Source organism: Beta vulgaris, chromosome 7, assembly GCF_026745355.1.
Source record: "Beta vulgaris subsp. vulgaris cultivar EL10 chromosome 7, EL10.2, whole genome shotgun sequence".
Classification (NCBI taxonomy): Eukaryota; Viridiplantae; Streptophyta; class Magnoliopsida; order Caryophyllales; family Amaranthaceae; genus Beta; species Beta vulgaris.
The window spans coordinates 32,231,598-32,253,536 of NC_079208.1; the positions used below are offsets into that span (position 1 = coordinate 32,231,598).

Below are 21,939 nucleotides of genomic sequence, written 5' to 3' on the forward strand. Positions count from 1 at the left end.
CCTTCAAAGTGTAAAGTGCAACTATCTCTGTTTCATAATACATGCACCATTCGCTTTTTCAAACACTTCAACGCTCTTATTTCAACATTAATATCTGTAAGTGTGTAATTTAATATTTGAAATTATAAAAAATTGATATTTGAAATCCTCGCACTGATAATAATTTAATAAGATCCCACTTGACTATGTTTTTTCTTACATAAATTTTAGAGAAAAATTGTGAAAGTTGGTTGATGAATTGTTTTCAATTTGAGAAATGTGCATGTATTGTGAAACGGAGGTAGTACTATATTATCAATTTATTGAACTGAAAACTTACATGGACCTGGTGCACACTAACTTATTGTGCATCATGTTGGTAATTGATATTAACTTCATATAGTGAGTTTTATAGAGATATAATGAACTTATATTAATATAGTGGATAATTTTATTAACTAAAAACATATAGTTAAATTATATGCAAAATAGTGGAGGATTTTGATTTTAATGTTTTATCATTCAGGAAGATATAGGTTGTGTATATATATTAACATGTGCTTTAAGCCTTTAACATATAGAAAGATGTAGTTTCTACATGATATAATGAGTTTATAAATGATGTAGTGAATTATTACATGATATAGTGAGTGTATGAATGATATAGTGTTTGTTCATAAATGATGTAGCTAGTTTATGAATGATATAGTGAGTTTTTTTTTTATAATATAGTGGGTTTCTGAATAATATAGTGGACTATCCCTGAATGATATAGTGAGTTTGTGCATGATTTAGTATGATTATGAATGATATAGTAAATTTATGCATGATGTAGTAGCTAGGTTTTTGGATGATATAGTGTGTTTTGAATGATATAGTAGATAGTTTAAAAATGATATGTGCTTTTGGTGTGGTGCATATTAATGTTAACGTGAACCACATCCATGCAAATTAGATTGTTTATTGAATAAAGCCCACAATAGTAGATGGGAAGATCCAAACAAATACATACTAGAATTTTTTGCACGTGATGCGTGCTTGAATTTTTTTCGAAACAGAAACTCGATTTTCTTCGGCATAAGAGTCAAAATTTGAACATTAGACGTACGAAGTATAATTGTTTTTAGTTGCAAAATTTGATTGGTTTAGTTTCTGTCACTTAAGTTTCTCACCATTCTTTTTCTTTTCTTTTTTTACTTTCAAAGTTAAATTCTATGAACAAAATAGATATTTTATTGAATTTATTTATGATTTCTAATATTATAATTTTTTAGTTGATTTTTTAATTATGTTCAATACTTTATAAAATTGTAAAGAAAATGGACACTTTGATTTCAAGTCAATTTTTTGATAGGTTGTAGTTTGTAAGTGAATTTTTAAGTTTTTGTAAAGCTTCCTCGTTTTAGTGATTTGCATAACGCAAATTATGCAATTTTCTGATTTTAGTTGACCTGTAAGTGATTGTTATAATTATATTTTTGGAATTTTTGTTTGAAGCCCTTTTTGATTTGTAAGTCAATTTGTAATTTAGAATGAGAAGGGCGTAACATAGTCTCTTAATTCGGGGACACCATAGTTCCGCCCATTCCCTTATATTATAGAGATATGTTGTACTTTACTTCTTGAATGATATTTTACATAAACCTTTTTACCTTGATAATTAATCGCTATTATATAATAGAAAATGATGGGTCTAAATATATGTAAAAGTTTCATTATATATAGGAAACACTATAAAAAAGTAAATAATGTTTTTGTATGTATTGACGTTCTAGGTTATTAGTTTAGTTTGTATGTAAATTTTAAATTTTAATAAAGTTTCCTGATTATTTGAGTGATTTGCGTGATTTTTATAACATGATTTTCTCAATTGTATGAGTGATTTGTAAAGTTTATTCTTTTAAGTGATTTGTGAGTGAGTGTTGTAAATTAATTTTCGATAGTTTTCTTTTAGTGCTGATTTTGATTTTGACATTCCTTTTGCAATTTAGAAAGGAAAGGGGGGCAAAATAGGCATTTCAAAAAAGGACACCATTGCTCCCCCTCCCCATATAATAGAAATATCCTTGTATTGTTTCCAAATTTTGAGAGTGTATCTGTAATTTGAGAGCCAAAAGAATACAATTTACCATATTATGCACCAAAAGAGCATACGATTTTAAAACAAGGGAAACGGTGATTTTGCATTGTTTTTTTCTTTTCTTAGCGCCAATGCTTCTTGTGAACTTCTAAATTAAGAACTATATGGTCAAAATCCAAAAATAGAATTTCCCTAAGAATTCTCTCAACTTTTGAATAAAATTAAACAGCTATAAAAGTAATAGAAAATCATGGTGAAGGTTACAAGTGAAAGGACATTAATAACAATCGATATATATAGAGTACAAGCCTATTATTCATCCATGCTGAATATCTTGCAAAAATAGAAAAACTTTCTCTTCATATCTCCTTTGTTGTCTTTCTTTCTTGTTATTTGGTTCTATGATAAAAATGGCTTTTCAAAGAGAATCATCCAGTAAAAGGTTCTTTATTGTTTTTGGCTTGGTTTTCTTCCTATACCAAATTGTAGCTGCTAGGCTAGTTACTGCTCATCCTAGCGGTCCTGCCGTATTTGATGTCACTAAATTCGACGCAAAAGGAAATGGCAAACCTGAATACACTGAAGATTATGAAAATGCCAATTCGCTGGTAAGCTCTACAATATCGTTTCTTGTTGCATCATTAAACCACACTTTATACGTCCTTTGTTCTATATTAATTGTATTATTCCCTAATAAATTCTCTATACCACTCTCTAATATTATGACATAGGCTTCTTTCATATATCTGTTTTTTTAATAGCTACCCACCTATTGTAGATGGATTTTGTTTTAGTATATAGGATGAATTTTTATTGAGAAATTTCCTAAAGGTAATTTGAGGTCTGACTTACTTCTCAAAAGTAACTTATTACAATTTGAATTTCAAAAATTAAGTTTCAAGAGTACCTTAGAAAATTAATTCAGTTGAGTTTCTCTGTGTAACGTGTCAAACCTTAGGGGCATATAAGGATATTCCAAAATGAAAGGGGTATTTTAAAAATTACACCAAACTTGAGGAGTATCTCAGGAATTTTCCATTCTAAATGTTCCAAACATACATGTTGCGCTGCAATTATAGTGAAACGCTCGAAGTAAATTATTTGAATCTTAAGTGTAATACCCCTCATGATTGCTTTGAAAAGATTTAGCAAGCTGCTTTAAAAAGTTATGCCTTGACAATCGTAAATATCAATGTAGATTAATAAGAGACGGAGATAATATACATTAAGGTAAAATTTGATATGTAAGAAAAAGCAATAACAGAGAAGACACAAATTTTTCATATGATGGAACAAATCTCTTTGTACATAATATTATTCACATGATAATAATTCACTGCACAAGTTGCATACTTAAAAAATTAGGTTACACGCATAATCGGTTGTGCAATACTCGTAAATATCCTATAAAAATTTATTTTTAACAATTCATACTACTTGTCTACCTTAACCTTAGACCGGTGAGGATCAAGAAACTATACGACTTTCCTCGTATCAACTAGTAGATATTAGAATATCTTTCTAAGACTTTGAAACATCCAATTAATCTAAAGGAAACATAAAACAACTTCAAAACTCAAATCACAACTCACCTTATGTAGAGTGATGCCAAAACAACTCTGGAACTTGATTCCTCCACTCTATATATATTTGTTCAAACACTATAATGGATCATTGTATTATGTGTACTCTTAACGTAATAATACAATCACGATGTTTCGTAATCCTCCATATAGTATCAATTACATACTATATAGAAGACTAGCTGAAAATGACCAACAGTCCCTATATAATTCAGTTCACTACACAGCTACCGGTTGTGAGAAATCTAGAGAGGACTCTCCCTTCTCTCTAGACTTCTCTAGAGAACCCTTTCACCGCCCCTTCCACCGCCTCTCTCAAAAGTCTTCCACCACCTTCTTAAATCTACAGCGCTCTTCTCCACTGCTCTCGCCTCATAGTCTCCTTCTCAACCATCTCCACCCCGATCTGCGGAGATTTGCCTCCATCATCAAGAGACCCATCAGCTCACTGCCTCATCGCTTCTCTTGGCGGTGCCGAGGTGGTGTTTGATGGTCGTCGCACCACACACCCTGAATTCTTGGCCCCCTATCTCAAGTTTTTTTGTCAAGATCTTGAAAATTTTCAGATCTGAAAATTTTTGACTCCCTCTCTTCGTCGGTGGGGCGATCTAGCCTCCACGAAGATGAGTGCTGGCCTAGTTGATGGTTCTTCATCGACTCCGCCCTCCGCCGCTGTTGGCTAAGCTCATCCACCACTGACGAGCGTTTTCTTCGCCAAATCTGGTCTTCGTCACCGGGATTGTCCACTTTACCCGCTTATGTGAAGTTCGAAGAATTGAACTCACGTCTTTGGCTCTTGTACTGCCTCCTTAAGGAGCTAGATCTAGATTTTCTTGGATTCTTTTATTTTTTTTCTTTTCTTTGTACTTTAGTTACTAGTGGTCTCTCCCTGAGATAGGGATTCCACTAGGTTAGGTGTCTAGTGATTTCTTCCTGAGATAGGAATTCACTAGTCCCTCCATTTACCTCTTTACAAAAAAAAAAATATATAGAAGACATGTGAAAGAGATTTCTTGAAAATAGGGAACTATAACGTCATATATGCATCTTTTATTTTATAATATTTTCCCCTCAAGCATTTCACAAATTAGAAAGTTGTATCAATAATATTCCTTGGGCTTTAAATAAATTCCTGCTAAATATTTCTAGTCCAAATCTATGCATTATGGCAGACAATGTAAAAACAAGAATAACTAAACTTAATTCATAGACAGAGAGAGATAGTTCCAATGAGGTCCACAGAGTTTAATGGTACAACATTCATTTAACATACCATGAAGATTATTTAGTAAACTATCTAAATAAGAATACAAGAAATCTGCTTCAGTACAAAATTTTCAAATCTAAGGTTATACATACAAATTGTTATTCAAAATCGAAAAGTAATACTACCTCTATTTTTTTTTATCTTTCTTACTTGGAATCTTGATACTATTCATACTTAGATAGAATCTTCTCAATTTTTTTCAATTTATAAGAAAATGTATAGTCATGTGGGGTCTTGTTTGATACGTCTCAATTAGTACATTATTAATATTCAATCGTTATAATTTATACTAATATATAATGAAAGATATTTAAGTTCAAAGATGTATATTAGGAAGCACGCACATGAAAGTGAGAATGATAAAAAAAAAAGGAAAAATTGATTCTACTTTCCAACCTGTGGGTCGTTCGCTCAAAATAATTCAACCTTTTGATTATTATTTAATAATCCAACCTTTTATCCCAATCCGCTCATAATGCACCGTGAGATCGGTAACCTGTTAGAAAGGTAATTTTTTTTTATTCTCTCCTTGAATCTCCTTCTAGCTTGTTCCTCCTTCCCTCCCTTGCCTCACTAGTCATGAAGAACCACCCCACCCCCCACTCCCTGCTCATGATCCTCACCCCTGCTCACGATCCCCTTATCCCACCCCTTTGCGAACAACCCCTACCCACCCTACCCCTTTGCGAACAACCCTTGCCCCACCCCCACCGTCCAGTCTCTCTTGTTACCCCCCTTCGTCACCAACATCCTCATTGTCCCCCTCTTAAACCTCTTCGTCCTCCTCCATTCGCCTTCACCCTTTTCGTCGACCTCCACTTGCAATCTCTGAGACGAGACGCGGATTTTCTTCACGGGCTGGTGATGGTTAGTTGAGGTTGGGGGCATTTTTCAAAGTGAGGGAGGTGGGGCTGGAGTTGGAAATTGAGGGAGTGGGGTGAGTTGTGGGTTTGGGATGGTGAGGTGAGAGAAAGAGATTTGTGTGGGGGGGGGGGGGGGGTAGGGTTTCACAGGGGAAGAGAGGGATTTTGGCGGCTGGGAAGGAGATCGAGAGGGTGGCAGTGGGTGGGCAAGGAGAGAGAGGGGGTGGCAAGGGGTGCGGGTGGGCAAGGGGAGGGAGGGAAGGGGGTGGGGATGGGGGTGGCAGTGGGTGGGAAAAGGGAGGGTAGGGTGGCAGTAGGTGGGGGATGGGGTGGGTTGGTGGCAGTGGGTGCGCAAGGGGAAGAAGGGGGTAGTAAAAAATGTTTAACTAAAGCACTAAGAATCAGAGCAAGACACGTGTGCAATTAACCCATTCTCTTGGTTATCAACCTTTTTCAACAGGTCACAGTGCATTATGAGTGAATTGGGATAAAAGGCTGGATTATTAAATAATAATCAAAAGATCGGATTATTTTGAGTGAATTGCCCTAAGGTTGGATTATTAGAATCAATTTTTCCTAAAAAAACAGGGGAGTATTTTGTAAGTATTATGAAGTGACAAGCTGTCATGATCAAATATGAAAAAGATGAATCTAATGAGAAGATATGGTAAGTAATGGGATATTGAAACTAAACTCGTTTTAGTTATCACTCGTTATTTCTTTTTTATTATTATCAAATTTATACTTCGTAAATTTCTTTTTTATAATGACACTTGCTGATTGTTATATTTTGAAATTACTAAATTGATATTTAGAGAATATGCATACAATGAAATAAATCTGATAGAGTCATATATGATAATACTATTATATCACGTTAGTGATATAAACATAGTATATATATGGATTCAAAATGAAAATGATGTTTGATGCGCGTATATCATATATCTTAGTTAACATTCCTAAGACTTCACCACCTAAATTACTTAGCATTTAATTTCATAATTTGAGATTGTTTTCTAAATGCAGTCATTTATTCAAGCATGGCAAAAGGCTTGCAACAACATAGGACCATCAAAGTTGGTGATTCCTAAAGGAACATTTGTAGTTGCACAAGTTTTATTTTCTGGACCTTGCCAATCTCAAGTAACCGTCGAGCTTCAAGGAACTATCACAGCGGACCCTGATCCTAGTGTATTTCCTAATCAAGAATTAATCGTCTTCCAACAAGTTGAGGGTGCCATATTCACTGGTACTGGAAGTATTAACGTTAACCAACCGCAACCACCGTGTGATTCAGAAAAGAGTTTCACCTTTATGGAAGTGATGCCTGTGAGTCAATATATACTCCCTCTCTTATTTTTTGGTCGCAAGAATTTGATCTTGATAATGTATATGATTATTATTTTTACTTTATATTCATATCAATTTAAGTTTATCAATAAGTTCTTTTTATTGAAGACGAACTCATGAGGGTGCGTTCTCCTCAACATAAAAAATTAAGTTTCAGCTCAAATAAGTTCAGATAAGTTGCAATAAGGTTCAATCAGGGCAATAAGTTTCAATCAGGTCTTATAAGGTCCAATAAGTTCCAATCAGGTGCAATAAGTTTCAATCAGGTGCAATAAGTTCCAATCAGGTCTAATAAGGTTGAATAAGTTCCAATCACGTCTAATCAGGTCCGATAAGGTCCAAATAGTCAATGTTCAATAAACATTTGTATTATTGTCTATTATTTTATGATTCATAATTTCATATCACAATTAGTTGATTATGTTATTATTAGAATTTTAATTAAAATACCATAATGATTATATAGTATAATACTTGTATTAGTGTCTATTATTTTATTAAATATTTGTATTATTGTCTATTATTTTATTATTCATATTATTATTAACTGATTATGTTATTATTAGAATTTTTTATTAAAGTACCACAATGTATAGTATTATACTTGTATTATTGTCTAATATTTGATTATTCATATTACTATTAGCTGATTATATTATTATTAAATAATATTATAATCATGGTCAAATAATAAAGGGTAACAATAATAATCATTATAATAATTACAATATTTTGCAATTCGTCTTTAAATAAGGAGTTAATTCATTCTACTACCTTCAAGTAAATGAAAGTGGAGTGAGATTTTTTCATATGTGCCAATTTTAACTTGTTAGCAATAAATGTTAATCAACTTTTGATTATCTACTAGTGCTTTATAAAATCAAAACAAGAATATTAGATATATTAGTGGTGAAAGTTATGTATAGGAAAATATATATATATATATATATATATATATATATATATATATATATATATATATATATATATATATATATATATATATATATATATAGTAAATTTTTTTTGTTAAATTAATTATCATAAGAGATAATTGATAATTTTTTTTAAAGGACGAATTTTAATAATTATTACTTCATAATAAATTTTAAGGGGTAGTATTTACGTTAGGGGTAATATTTATGTTATTAATGGTCAATTTTTTTATCTAATAAGGTCAAATAAGTTTCAATCAGTTCCAATAAGGTTTAATAAGTTTCAACCAGGTCCAATAAGTTTCAATCAGGGCCAATAAGGTCTAATAAGTTTCAATAAAGTTAATAAGTTCCAATCAGGTCCAATAAGTTCCAATCATGTCCAATCAGGTCCAATCAGGTTTAATAAGTTCCAATAAGTTCAGTTAAGGTTTAATATATTGGATTTAGCTAAGTTCAGGACCAATAAGTTGAAGAGAACACACCCTGAATAAACGAAAATTCTGGACCATAAGAATAATACACCATCATAAGACATTGTACTAAGATGGATTAAAACTTAGAACTTCGTAAACAAAAATCGATATATTGATGTCAAAGTTGGAAATTCAAGTATCTAAATCCATATTATTAAAAAAAAGGAACTTTTGAATGATTTTCGGAGGAAAGATTGACGTACTTAATAGAAATTTGTAGATGCACACGGAAGTTTTGATAGACATGAATAACATAATAAAATTTCATTTTTATTGATTACATCAATAAGAATTGTATTTATATGTATGAGAGCTCATATCTCTCACTTATTTCTTTGTAGAACCCTTATTTGTCGCCTTCAAAATATTTATAAGAGCTCTCTTGATTAGCTTACCTCTCAACTCATGCACATACAACATATTTATAGTTGTTGTATCCTAGTTTCTAGATTTGTTTACACTTGTCTAATATTAATTAATATTCACATATCTTTGATTTTTCCAAGATATTTCTAGATACATCATTAGTTGATTTTTCTACTTAATACTTAATGCAAGAATTTTCTAGACTACATACATTATATTTTTCATTACACATCTAAAATTTTCTAGATTAACATCTAACACTTCCCCTTAATATTGAAAAATCTTGAACTCTATAAATCTTAAATATGTTGATGCACCTGTCATCAACGACCCGACAAGACCATGTACTGAAATTATTTTTGTTAGCGCACATGTCACCAACTATCCTCAACTTTGTTTGTTCTTCACATTTTGTAGATCTTTAACTCTTTGCGTTGATACTCTTGTCACCAAATTGCTCCTCCTAATCTTAACTTTTTCATAATTTTCTCCAAAAATGTTTCTTCCTATTGCTTCTCATCTCCAATTTCTACTTTTGTTTGAAATTTTGTTGGTACTCATGTTACAAACCTCCATCTTCTCAATTTTATGATCTTTTCGTTGGTATTTGTTTCTTCAATTTTTTATTTTGTTGTGGTGCTCATGTGACCACCCATCACTATTAATGCTCATATATGTCATTAGGAAATTCCAAACTTCTCTTTCTGAATACTTTTTTTCTCTTTCCAAATCGTTAATGCTCTTGTCACCAAACATACTATGCTAATGCCATTGTAATTAGCATCCTTCAAACACTTCCCTTTTCTAATTTTTTTTCTCCAACATTTAATAAATTTTTCCATTTTAATATTCATTTACTAAAATTTATCAATTTCTGCTTTTCTTGTTGATACTCATGCCATCAACCTCACTCCTCATTTTTATTTATTTTGTTAGCGGTCAAGTCACTAACTAACTAATTCCCTAATTCTTTTTAATCTTTTTTTTCTTTTACATACTTTTTCAATTTTTATTTCTCCTCAATATTTTATCCTTAATGTATCTTCACAATTTTTTTAAATCTTCACCTTCATTTAAATTCTTCTAAATATTTTAAACTTCACACTTACCTCTTTTAGTTTGCTTCAACCTTCAACTTCACAATTTGCAACTTCTAGCTTCTTCTTGCTCCTCTAACGTTGGCATTATCACGTTTCAGCTTATATACCATGATAGAAATTTGGGGTTACATGTGGAAGTTGTAGTGGACCTGAATAATATAACAAAATTTCATTTTCTAGTGATTACATTAATAAGAATTGTACACTATATTTGTGAGAGTTCATATCTCTCACTTATCTATTTGGTAGAACCCTTGTTTCTATCCTTCAAAAATATTTAGCGAGACCTCCCTTGATTACCTCACCTCTCAACTCATGCATATACAGCATATTTATAATTGTTGTATCCTAATTTCTTGATTTCTTTACACTTTTCTAATATTACTTATTTCAATATCACATATCTTTAAATTTTTCCATGATATTTATAGATACATCATTACTTGATTTCTTCACTTAATGCAAGAATTATTTTAACTATATACACTATATTTTTCATTACACATCTAGATTCTTCTAAATTAACGTCTAGAAGTACTCAGAAAGTCAGACTATGGTTTTCCTTTCTAGTGTTTTCGATACCTAGATTTTCAACTTCAATATTCTTAGGGCCTGTTCTCCCCAGCTTATTTTCAATTCAGTTCAGTTCAGTTCAATTCAATTCAGTTCAATTCAGTTCAGTTCAATTCAGTTCAGTTCAGATCAGTTCAGTTCAGACCAGTTCAGTTCAGTTCAGTTCAGCTCTTGACAATACTTTTACTCTCACATATCACTATTCCTTTCAGTTCAGTTCAGTTCAATTCAGTCCAGTTCAGTTCATATCAGTTCAGTTCAATTCAGTTCAGTTCAGTTCAATTCATTTTAGTTCAATTCAGTTCAGTTCAATTCAGTTCAGTTCAGTTCATCTGTTTTATGCCGAAGAGAACAGGCCCTTAGTGTGCTTTTGTTGCCATAGTTCCTCGGACTTTTTCTCGTACATATCTTTAGAACAATTTCTACTAGCATATTTTGCATGATATGCGTACTTGTGATATTAACTTTCTTTTTCTCTCAATTACTTATTCATCTGTGTTAATTTTTTTTATTCAAACAAACATTTATAATTATTTTTTTAATACTTCCTCCATTTTTTTTTTTACTTGCAACACTTTTTTTTCATCAACTCCAATGCAAAATTTGGATAGGAGAGAGGTAGAGAGGAAAAAAAAAGAGGACCTCATGTGATTGGAGAGAGATAGAGAGAAAGGAAAAGCAAAAGTAAAAAGTGTTGCAAGCAATTAATTATTTTCCTTTTAGGAAAGTGTTGCAAGCAATTCATTATATCCCTTTTAGAAAAGTGTTGCAATTAAAAAAAAAACGGAGGAAGTATGTTTTTCTTAAATCAACGTTACGTTGGTTGTTTTAGTTATTTGCTCATCATTTTTCAATTATAGTATTGAGAGAAGGAAATATAAATCAAAAGAAAACTTGTGCTCAAATAAACTGGAACAATTTGTGTATCAGGTTCAATTGTTGAATATTCATAAAGTGGAAGAGTTTGAGTTATATAATAGAGATTATCGAATAATAATAATAAATATTTAGATTTTAAAATATTATCAGTATAAGCATTAATACGAAATTCAAGGTTTTTTTTCTTCTAGTTGTGTCATCAAGTTATATTGTGAATTTAATTTTTATCAGACTTTTTCACACATATATAAGAAGAGGTAAATTATTCTCCATAATTAAAAATTTATATTCAATTTCATTGTTAACATGTTCATCATAAATGGCAAGTGAAAAGAAGAAAAGTTTATCTAATATATATGACAATTTAACTTCATTAAAATCATATCAAACTTTGTACGGGACATCATCTCCTCCTTTCACTTATATAATAGAGATTTGATTGATAGCTCCTAGTACAATGTAATCCTTTATTATCAATTATTCCTGTTAAAAAATTCAAATAACGTTTCTTACTACCAGTAAATTTTTAATAAACTTGATTTACTAATGCTATTGTGATCATTTGCTCTCGCATGTGCATGCTTGTCTGTTAAAGCATTTTTTTGTGGAGAATATTCTAGTATCATGTTCCATGCATGGTTTATTAAGTGTATTAAATATTTATTTTAACAGTAGATAATATTTTCTCCATTATAATTGACAATTGTACATATAAGGAATGATAGCACTAGCTAGCGTAATTGTCAATGGTTGGTTTGGTATAAACTGTTTCATGGTAATCTTTAAACAACATGCATTATTTTATTGGTATGATGTAATAAAATCTCTATTGGATTCTCTTATGCGAGTAGAAAATACAATGTAGTACGGAATTGAAGTTGACAAACATATATATTAAGTGCAAACTTTAAGCAATAAATAATTCTGTTTAGAGAAATTATTATGATTTATTGTTTTATAATACATACTATAGCACCCTTGTTTTCACCATTTATTCCAGTTACTTATTCTAACAAATACATTCTAATCTTATAATCATTATGCTGCAGAGTATCAAGTTTAGTAATGCTACGAGTTGTGTGGTTGATGGTATACATTCCTTAAATCCTGCACAATTCCATGTGTTGGTTGAAAATAGCAATAACATATCTATTGTCAACGCCAACTTTGATGCTACTACGGTTAAGCCTAATACTCGGTCTAATGCAATCTACGTTAGTGGATCAAGTTTGGTATCAGTAGCCAACACTAACATCAAAACTGGCGATGAGTGCATCACAATTTCAGGAGGTTCAGCTGATATATCTGTCACTGGAGTTACTTGTGTTGCTGGAAAAGGAATCAGGTAATGACTTTTTTCTTTGTTGTTATTATCTTCTTCTCAAATTATCAATAATTTAACTACTTGTGGTCATTGTAAGCCAACAAATAATCAAATAATATATATATATATATATATATGTGTGTGTATGTGTGTGTATATATATATATGTGTATATATATATATATATGTATGTATGTGTGTGTGTATGTGTGTGTATATATATATATATATATAATATATATATATATATATATATATATATATATATATATATATATATGTATATATATATATATGTGTATATATATATATGTGTATATATATATGTGTATATATATATATATATATATATGTATATATATATATATATATATAATATATATATATATATATATATATATATATATATATATGTATTTCATAGCCTTATATAATCAAGTTTCTTTTATAGTAATTTCTCTTTTTTTATAAAAATAAATTACAGTGTTGGAGCCCAACTAGATGGTTTTCACCCTGATTACAATGTGAAGGGGGTAAAAGTTAAGAATTGTACTTTCAAAGGAACGTCATTTGGTGCAAGAATCAATGCTCGACCAACCGATAAAGTTGGTGAAGTATCAAACATCATTTTTGAAGATTTAGTTATGGATCAAGCTTTGAATCCAATTGGAATTAAGCAAGATTATCTTCCTTTACCTGACAAGGTAGACTACGTATATTCTTTCAGTAATATTTTTCATGTAGTTATACGTTACTACTTTGGTATTTTGAGAATCAAGGTTGGCCTAGTGGTTGTAAGACTCTCATTCGACCTTGGTGATAGTGGTTCGATTCTCACCACTTGCAAGATGGATCCCCCCACCCACACCCCCCTTATTGCAAGAGATTTCTCCTTACCTATTAAAAGAAATCCGGTATTAGATTTTGAAAAACATTTATATATATTTTGAACTTTTTCTTTCACATGACCTAATTTTGAGAATTGATTTAGCAACGTGTCTCCATCACTTAATCAAGGATGCATGGATTTAAAATCCTGGTGAAGGCAAGGCACATTGATATGCATAAAGTTCTGTTGTATAGGAGTTTTACTTATAATTGTTTGTTTTTTAAATATTTTTTTCGAATAATACTATACCACTAACCCTAATATAAAACAAACAAATTTATTATCCTCCCTCCCACATTAAATATATATTTATCTTAGTCTCCCACTAATATAAAAATGCTTGAAAAATATGTTTACTTACTCATTTTGACTTTTGGATGGATCATTAATTTCATTTGTAATCTTTTCATGTTACAAAATAAAAAATATTCTTTCTTTTGTGTGTAGCCAAATCTTGCAAAGATCACAAATGTCCACTTCAAAAACATTAGGGGAACAACAACAACAAATGCGGCAGTCTCTTTTGTGTGCAGTAAATTGGCTCCATGTGATGAAATAAAAGTGTCTGATGTGAATCTCAGTTTCACAGGAAAATCAACCTTAGTTGATAAATCATCCTTAGTTGGAAAGGTTGCCAACATTCTTTCAACTACATGTGTAAATGCAAAAGTTAAGTTTAGCGGGAAGCACGATGGCTTGAATTGCGCATAATTTGTTATTCAATACTTTTTGTTTAACATTAAGTGATCATTATCAGCAGTAACAATGAAAAAAATGATCATATGATAGGAGGATTGATGGTTGTGTGTATTGAAACCCTTCAAAATGATTTATATATACGATGGTTATTAGGAATTTAGAGTAGGACCTCTTCTTTGTAAATTTTTTTTCTATTTATATCTAGACAATATATAATTAAAGAATATGTTTTCAAACAACAATTAAGTTACTTCTTATCCAAAAAATATGTTAAAAGGCAACTCAAATTGTGACCAAAATAGCAGCTTGTGTACATTTATATAAACCACAATTGCAATTATGTATGTTTGTCATAGGCCTTGTACCATTCGCTAAATTAACATGCGTGTAAATAATTTCATTTGTCCTACTTTTTAGTTACTCGATATGAACTTAGCCAATTTTTAGTTCAACCTAAGTATTCAGGTTTGCAAGGATGATTCTTCATTGTTCATTGCAAAAATATGACCATCATATCTAATAATGAAAGTAAAGTGGCCTTAACACCACAATTAGTTCTACCAACTCAACCTCTCCTTTTCTTTTTCATTTGCTTTGCAAAAATTATAATTACTTATAATAATTTTGTAAAAACCAAAAATCAAAATCATGAAAATCAATTTAATATTATTCTGTCTCACCAAATTATTACTTAAATTGTCAAAAAATAAATCAAAAGATTCGTCAAATAATACTCACATTCGATTTCTCTCTCCCTCAACACCACTTCACTACTACACCTCATCCACAAAAACAGTTCACCGCCTCTATATAGCACCTAACCACCAATTAGACAGTCATCGTCTGGAGCCAAAAAACGGAAGATGTTGAGCCGACAAAGAAAGGATATTACGCGACCGTCACCGTAAGTAACTGTTTTTGTACTTTTTCGCCTGAAATCCCAAACACGAGCCATGGCTCACACATCCACATATCACGATTGAGCCATGATTCAAACGTCTTTCGTGGACGATTGAACTACGACCCAAACCCCATCTTTAGACATTTGGGTCACAAATGACAAGGAAGCGAGTGCTTTTCTTCAAACCCCGTGTCTAGACATTTGGGTACAAATGGCAAGGAAGGGAGTAATGTGACCCAAATGTGAAAGAAGGGACTACTCTTCTTCTTCTTCTTCTTCTTCTTCTTCTTCTTCTTCTTCTTCTTCTTCTTCTTCTTCTTCTTCTTCTTCTTCTTCTTCTTCTTCTTCTTCTTCTTCTTCTTCTTCTTCTTCTTCTTCTTCTTCTTCTTCTTATTATTATTATTATATTATTATTATTATTATTATTATTATTATTATTATTATTATTTTATTATATATTATTATTATTATTATTATTATTATTATTATATTATTATTATTATTATTATTATTATTATTATTATTATTATTATTATTATTATTATTATTATTATTATTATTATTATTATTATTATTATTGTAGCATGGAATCAACAGCTCTACACCGGACATGTGGACTCATCTGAGACGCATATGTGTCTCCGGCCTACAAATGAAAAGTAATAGGCCAAAAGAAGAGTAGATGAAGTACATATCCCTATTTGGGGAAAGTACTAGCCTAACTCCTTTGCTTGGTACACACTCAGACCCAGGATCTCAAAGAGCATTGGCATATGATTGGATGAGGTGTACTTCTCAATCATTTCTTGCCACGTGTCATACTCCCATTGCTTAGCGAATCAGGTGTTCTTAAATTAGCTAGGGTGATCTTAAGGTAAAACAATCACTCCAAACACTATAAATAGTCCTTGAAATCAAGAAAAAAGTACGTTTTTCAGATCACTGTACTATTACTCTATCACTATTTTATTTCTCTACTTTCTCTCTTTAAGCTTTCCTTATTACTCGTGATACGTTACTTAAGCTTCGAAGGGAGATCCACCATCCAAACCTCCAAGGTGGGTCCCTTTTTGCAGGTTCGGGAACGAAGCTCAGGCTCGGGATCATTTGACTAGGATATCGTTGTACAAGTCTCCATAAAAGAACGTGTTATAGAATAGAAGTATATTTACTAGTTTGAGGACTACGTAATATTTGGCGCCGTCTATGGGGGAGACTCAATGATGACTGACTATCACTCACCCAATATAGCATGAAATCAAAGTTTTGAGGTTCGAGTAAAAGACACAGTAGATGATGAAAGGCCACCACGAGGAAGGGATAGGCCTCCGACTATTGTCAACCTTCCTGGACGAAGTCGAGAGCCTGTCATTTAGGAGAACCTTGAGCGTCTTGTGACTGGTGCCCATCTAGAAAACGTCTTGAATTATTTTTTCAGACTAAGATGGTTACGATTGTTCAGGAGCAAATCAAGAGCAATATGTTATTTTTTCATGTAAACCCCGATCCACCTGCTGCCAACCCTCTTAGGGGGAATTCTCAGGAGGGTCGTCCAGGTCCAAGTCAGCATGTTCGTCAGGAACTATCTAACAGGCCAGCCAAAGAAAGGAAGCCAAAAGTTAGTGAGTAGCGAAGGAAGATGAACTGGAAGCTGGTAGTCTGAACTCAAGATACCGTTCATCCAAGCGGGCATCAGATGGAAACAGATGCTCGAGATTATCTGGAGGCAAAGAAGGCCACACCCTTGCAGCGTTCGGCCACAGGATCCACCCCATATATAAGGGATCCCTCGTAGAGGTTGCCATCCAAAACTGAGGGATGAAGTTTGGGACCTTCTGCTGTTCGGCCAAGGCAGGAAAAGACAATGTTACAACCTATGGTATACAGGCGACCAAGGCTCGCAAACACCTCCTCTAATCTAGTACTAAAGGAATATCGTAGGGAGCACATACCCACTGAGGGACAGCTGGGAGCTTTCTGGATTAACAGGTCGACTCCATTCTCGGCCAAAATCATGGAGGCACCCCCTTTCCAAATGGTTAAGCTTCCTACAATAGACCCCTTTGATGGAACAACTGATCCGGATGATCACTTATCTGCATACAAATACAAAATGTATATCCAGGCCGTGGATGATGCCACGGGGTATAAGAATTTTCCAGGCACCCTAAAAGGTGTGGCTAAAAAATGGTGTGGTTACAAACACCAAATGTATGTAAGAATTTTCCCCTAACTCATTGAATAATTTCACAGAACTTAGCTATCTTTTCACTAGTCACTTTGTGGCAAATCGGCAAGCACAAAAGACTAGCATGCACTTGGTTAAGATCATCCAAGGACTAAAAGAAGCTTTGAGAAGTTTTGTTAATAGATTAAATTTGGAGTCTTTGCAGATTTAGGATCTCAATGCTAGGGTGGCTTCTGACGCCTTCATTATAGGCTTGAGGCCGGGAATCTTTAAATTCGATCTTGTGAAGAAACAGATCACTACTTTAGCCGAGGCTCTCAGAGAGGCTGAAGCATTCATTCATGCTACTGAAGTTTGTGCAGAAGCAAAGTATACATAGACCAAAAAGGTTAAGGAAGAAATTCAGCTAAAGAAGAACAACCCTAGAAAGGCCGAGACATGGGGCCTGACTTCTACAGGCACTTCGTCCCGACGAAGCAAAAGCAGAGAGTAAGAAGGATTTTGATTGATACCAGAAGTTCAACGGATATCATAAGTGTTGATTGTTTGTCTAGACTAAAATTCGACGAAAGTAACTTAGTCCAGTCCATCACCCAATTATCGGGTTTGTGGGAGGAGTCATCCACCCAATGGGAACAGTTACATTGCCAGTTCGAGTTAGAGAAAAGGAGGCGTCTCAAACGTTGTTTGTTATGTCTTTGGTCGTTAGAGATTTGACTGCTTACAACGTCATACTCGGACGGCCAACATTGAATCATATCAAGGTTGTGATAGTCACCCATATCATGCTCATAAAGTTTGAATATGATGGTGGCAAAATTGGATCTTTATATGGAGATCAAGAGGCGGCCAGAGAATGTTATCTCACAACTTTGAGACCCTCATCATGGAAAGGGGAGAAGCCAAATCAAGTAAAGATAGTTGATGAAAGGAAAGCGGCCGAGTATGTAAAAGGCTAAGTGGACGCTTTGAGGTCGGTGGTTGAAAGACCTTAGACGCAGATTGCTTCGCTGAGCAAACCGTCCAACCTCTTGCCAAGAAAGAAAAGGAAATACATGACCGTCAAAGAATGAAATACCTTTGTCAGAAGAAGTGGTGGCTATCATGGTCGATGCGCTTGAGCGTCTAAAGCCTGTAGAGCACTAGAGAACGTCTGTTTGAACAATGATCGTCCAAAAAGGACGCTGAAGATTGGGGCTGCTCTTTCCCCCAGTCTGAAGGAAGAGCTAGTAGGGTTGTTGAAGGAATTCGAAGATGTGTTTGCGTACAATGTTGAGGAAATGTCGGAAATTGATCCTAAAGTGGTTGTTCATAAGCTGAATATACACCCAAGTTTGAAACTGGTTCGTCTGAAGAAAAGGCACCTTGGCCCGGCCAGGAATCAGGTCGTTGACCAAGAAGTGCAGATTTTATTGACGTGTAATTTCATTCGGGATACTCATTACCTGGATTGGATAGCAAATGTTGTAATGGTACCCAAGCCCAATGACACATGGAGAATGTGCGTGGACTACGTCAATCTTAACAAAGCTTGTCCTAAGGACAACTTCCCTTTGCCTAAGATAGATCGGTTAGTAGACTCCACGATCGGCCATGCTTTGCTGAGTTTCACAGATGCCTACTAGGGGTTCCCCCAAATCCCTATGTGGCCATAAGATTAGGACATAACGTCATTCATCATAGAGAAAGGGCTTTATGGATGGTTGAGGATGCCTTTCGATCTTCGAAATGCACCAGTCACCTTTCAGCGGCTAGTCAACACAGTTTTTAGCCGCACCTGGGGAGAAATATGGAAGCTTATATCGGTGATATGATATTGAAAGGCGGCAGGAGCAAGGTCATATTGACGACCTGAGAGAAACCTTTGAGACCGTTTGAAAATTCAAATTGAAGTTAAATCCCCAGTAATGTGTCTTCAGGATGGTAACAAGGAAATTCTTAGGGTTCTTGTTTGATCAAAAAAGGATAGAAGCTAGTCCTGAGAAGGTTCAGGCAATTTTACGCATGACATCACCATCCAAGATCAAGGAAGTACATCGTCTAATAGGGTGCTTAGTAGCTCTTGGACGGTTCTTATCCAAGTCAGGTGATAAATGTCGTCATTTCTTTTCAACAATCAAGAAAGAAACAAAATTTGAATGGACGAAAGAAGATGAGCAGGCCCTTCAGCAGGTTAAAGATCACCTCCGTCAACTACCCCGTTTGGTCAGTCCAGCCGAGGGGGAAAAATTGTTTGTATACCTGACCGTCTCACCTCAAACTGTAAGTGATGTGTTATTGGCCGAAAGAGAATCCATACAAGTTCCAGTGTACTTTGTGAGTCATGTGCTCAAAGATGCGGAGTGTAGGTATTCGCTAGTAGAGAAGTTTGGCTTGGCACTTCTTATAGGCAGCAGGAAATTGAGGTCGTGCTGTTTGGCCCACATTATACTAGTCTATACTGACCAACCCCTGAAGTAAGTTCTGCAAAAGATGGACGCCTTAGGACGAATGCTCAAATGGGCGATAAAGTTGAACATGTTTGATCTAACTTTTGTGCCCAGAAAGGCGATCAAGGGGTAGGCTTTGGAGGATTTTATAGTTGAGCTTACTCGGCCAACTATAGAACCTATAATAGATCGAGATAAAGGAAGGAAGCACTAGAAGTTCATGGTGGATGGATCATATACCGTCAATGGGTGTGGGACAGGAATAATTTGTCAATCTCCAGAAGGAGAAAATTTTGAATATGCACTAAGGTTCCAATTTAAAGCATCTAATAATGAAGAAGAGTATGAAGCGCTTTTGGCTAGGTTAAAAATGTGCAAGATGGCTGAAGAATTAGAAATTGAGGCCAAGTCAGACACTCTGCTAGTCGTCAGTCAAGTAAATGGATATTTTGAGTGTAAAGAGGCATCCATGAGCAAATATATGCGCCTAATCAAAGATGATGTTGAATCTTTAAAGTGGTTCGTTCTTGACCAAGTTCCAAGGTCATAAAATCACCACGCAGATGCTCTCTCAAAGTTGGCCAGCTCGACTGACTGTGATACACCAAGAACAGTATTTTGGGAGGTAAAATCAAAGAAAAGTATTGATCAAGAGCAAGTAATGTTTCTCAACCGAGAGGCAAGTTTGAAGGAGCCTATTATAATTCAAGAAAACAGGCCATCTACCCTCTGATCCTGTAGAAGCTAAGTATGTGAAAGCGAGAGACAAATGGTTTAAGCTATGGGAGGAGACTCTATACAAGAAAGCATTCAAATGTCCTCTTCTCAAGTGCATCACCGAAGAAGATGGATTTGAGGTACTGAAGGAGCTCCGTGAAGGAGCTTGTGCTTCTCACATAGGGGCAAGAGCATTGGGGGAAAAAGCCTTAAGGACTGGGTATTACTGACCTACCTTAAAGGAAGACGCCCTCGTCTATGCCAAAAAGTGTGATAGTTGTCAGAAGCACGTTAATATTCACCAGAAGTCGTCCAATTATTTGACTCCAGTTTTGTTCCCACTTCCTATTGCCAAATGGGACATGGACATCCTGGGACCTTTTCCCATGGCAGTTGGGCAGAAAAAGTTTGTGATTCTAGCTGTAGACTACTTCACTAAATGGGTTGAGGCTGAAACTATTCGGGGAATCACAACAAATGATGCCAAAGGTTTCATTTGGAAAAATATTATAACGAGATTCGGCATGCCACAATCCATCGTCTTTGACAATGGACCACAATTTGTGACACCAAAACTCAAAGGCTGGTTGGCAGAGCGAGAGATCAAGGCTCAATTTGCGGCTATAACTCATCCATAGGCCAATGGGAAGGTAAAAGCATTCAACAAAATCTTGTTAAATGGCATTACAAAGAAGCTAGAAAATGTTAAAGGACTATGGGTGGACAAATTGCAGTTGGTATTATGGTCCATCAGAACTACAACCAAGAATTTTACTGGGGAGACCTCGTTCATGCTCGTCTATGGCACTGAAGCTGGAATACCGATAAAAATAGAAGAACCTAAATTAAGGGTCATGCTATACACAAAAGAGGCCAACTCGGCTTCCCTGCGCACGACCTTGGATAAGGTACCAGAGGTCAGGGGTAATGCATTGCTATGAATGCAGTTGTATAAGTTTCGAATGGCTCAGGATTTTAACAAGAGAGTCGCCAGACGTCCACTCAAAGTAAAGGATCTGCTCCTAAGGAAGATGGAAGTCGTCGGAAGAGCCAAAGAATTGGGCAAACTGACACAAAACTGGGAAGGACCCTATCGAATCGTCCAAGAGGTGCGAAGTGGTATACCTTTCGTCTTCAAGACATGAATGGTTGTCCTATTCAGCAAACTTGGAACTTAGATACCTTGAATGAAATATCACGTCTGAGTCATCAAGAAAACGTTGTGATTAAAAGATTTTAACACAAGTGCTTCGGCACAAAAAAAAAGAAGAGATAGATACATATACATGTACCTTAGTAACTAGCCAAGCAAAATTCATATAATACAATTCTACTTTC

At 34.1% G+C, this 21,939-nt stretch overlaps 1 protein-coding gene across 1 annotated transcript; it reads left to right on the plus strand.

Moving 5' to 3' along the window:
- The first annotated feature begins 2,469 nt into the window (after window positions 1–2,469).
- On the plus strand, window positions 2,470–14,378 carry LOC130589524 (exopolygalacturonase-like). The gene is made up of 5 exons (XM_057390797.1): window positions 2,470–2,667; window positions 6,802–7,104; window positions 12,504–12,799; window positions 13,263–13,482; window positions 14,115–14,378. Exons 1-5 carry the CDS (start codon window positions 2,470–2,472, stop codon window positions 14,376–14,378), a joined length of 1,281 nt encoding a protein of 426 aa, XP_057246780.1.
- Window positions 14,379–21,939: the final 7,561 nt, after the last annotated feature.

What these genes read in the sequence shown, in the direction of transcription:
- LOC130589524 (XM_057390797.1), top strand. Translation starts at nt 2,470, where the DNA reads ATGGCTTTTCAAAGAGAATCATCCAGTAAAAGGTTCTTTATTGTTTTT. An exon ending in CCTTTATGGAAGTGATGCCT is followed by an intron (nt 7,105 to 12,503) that starts GTGAGTCAATAT and finishes ATTATGCTGCAG; the next exon opens with AGTATCAAGTTTAGTAATGC. An exon ending in GTTGCTGGAAAAGGAATCAG is followed by an intron (nt 12,800 to 13,262) that starts GTAATGACTTTT and finishes AATAAATTACAG; the next exon opens with TGTTGGAGCCCAACTAGATG.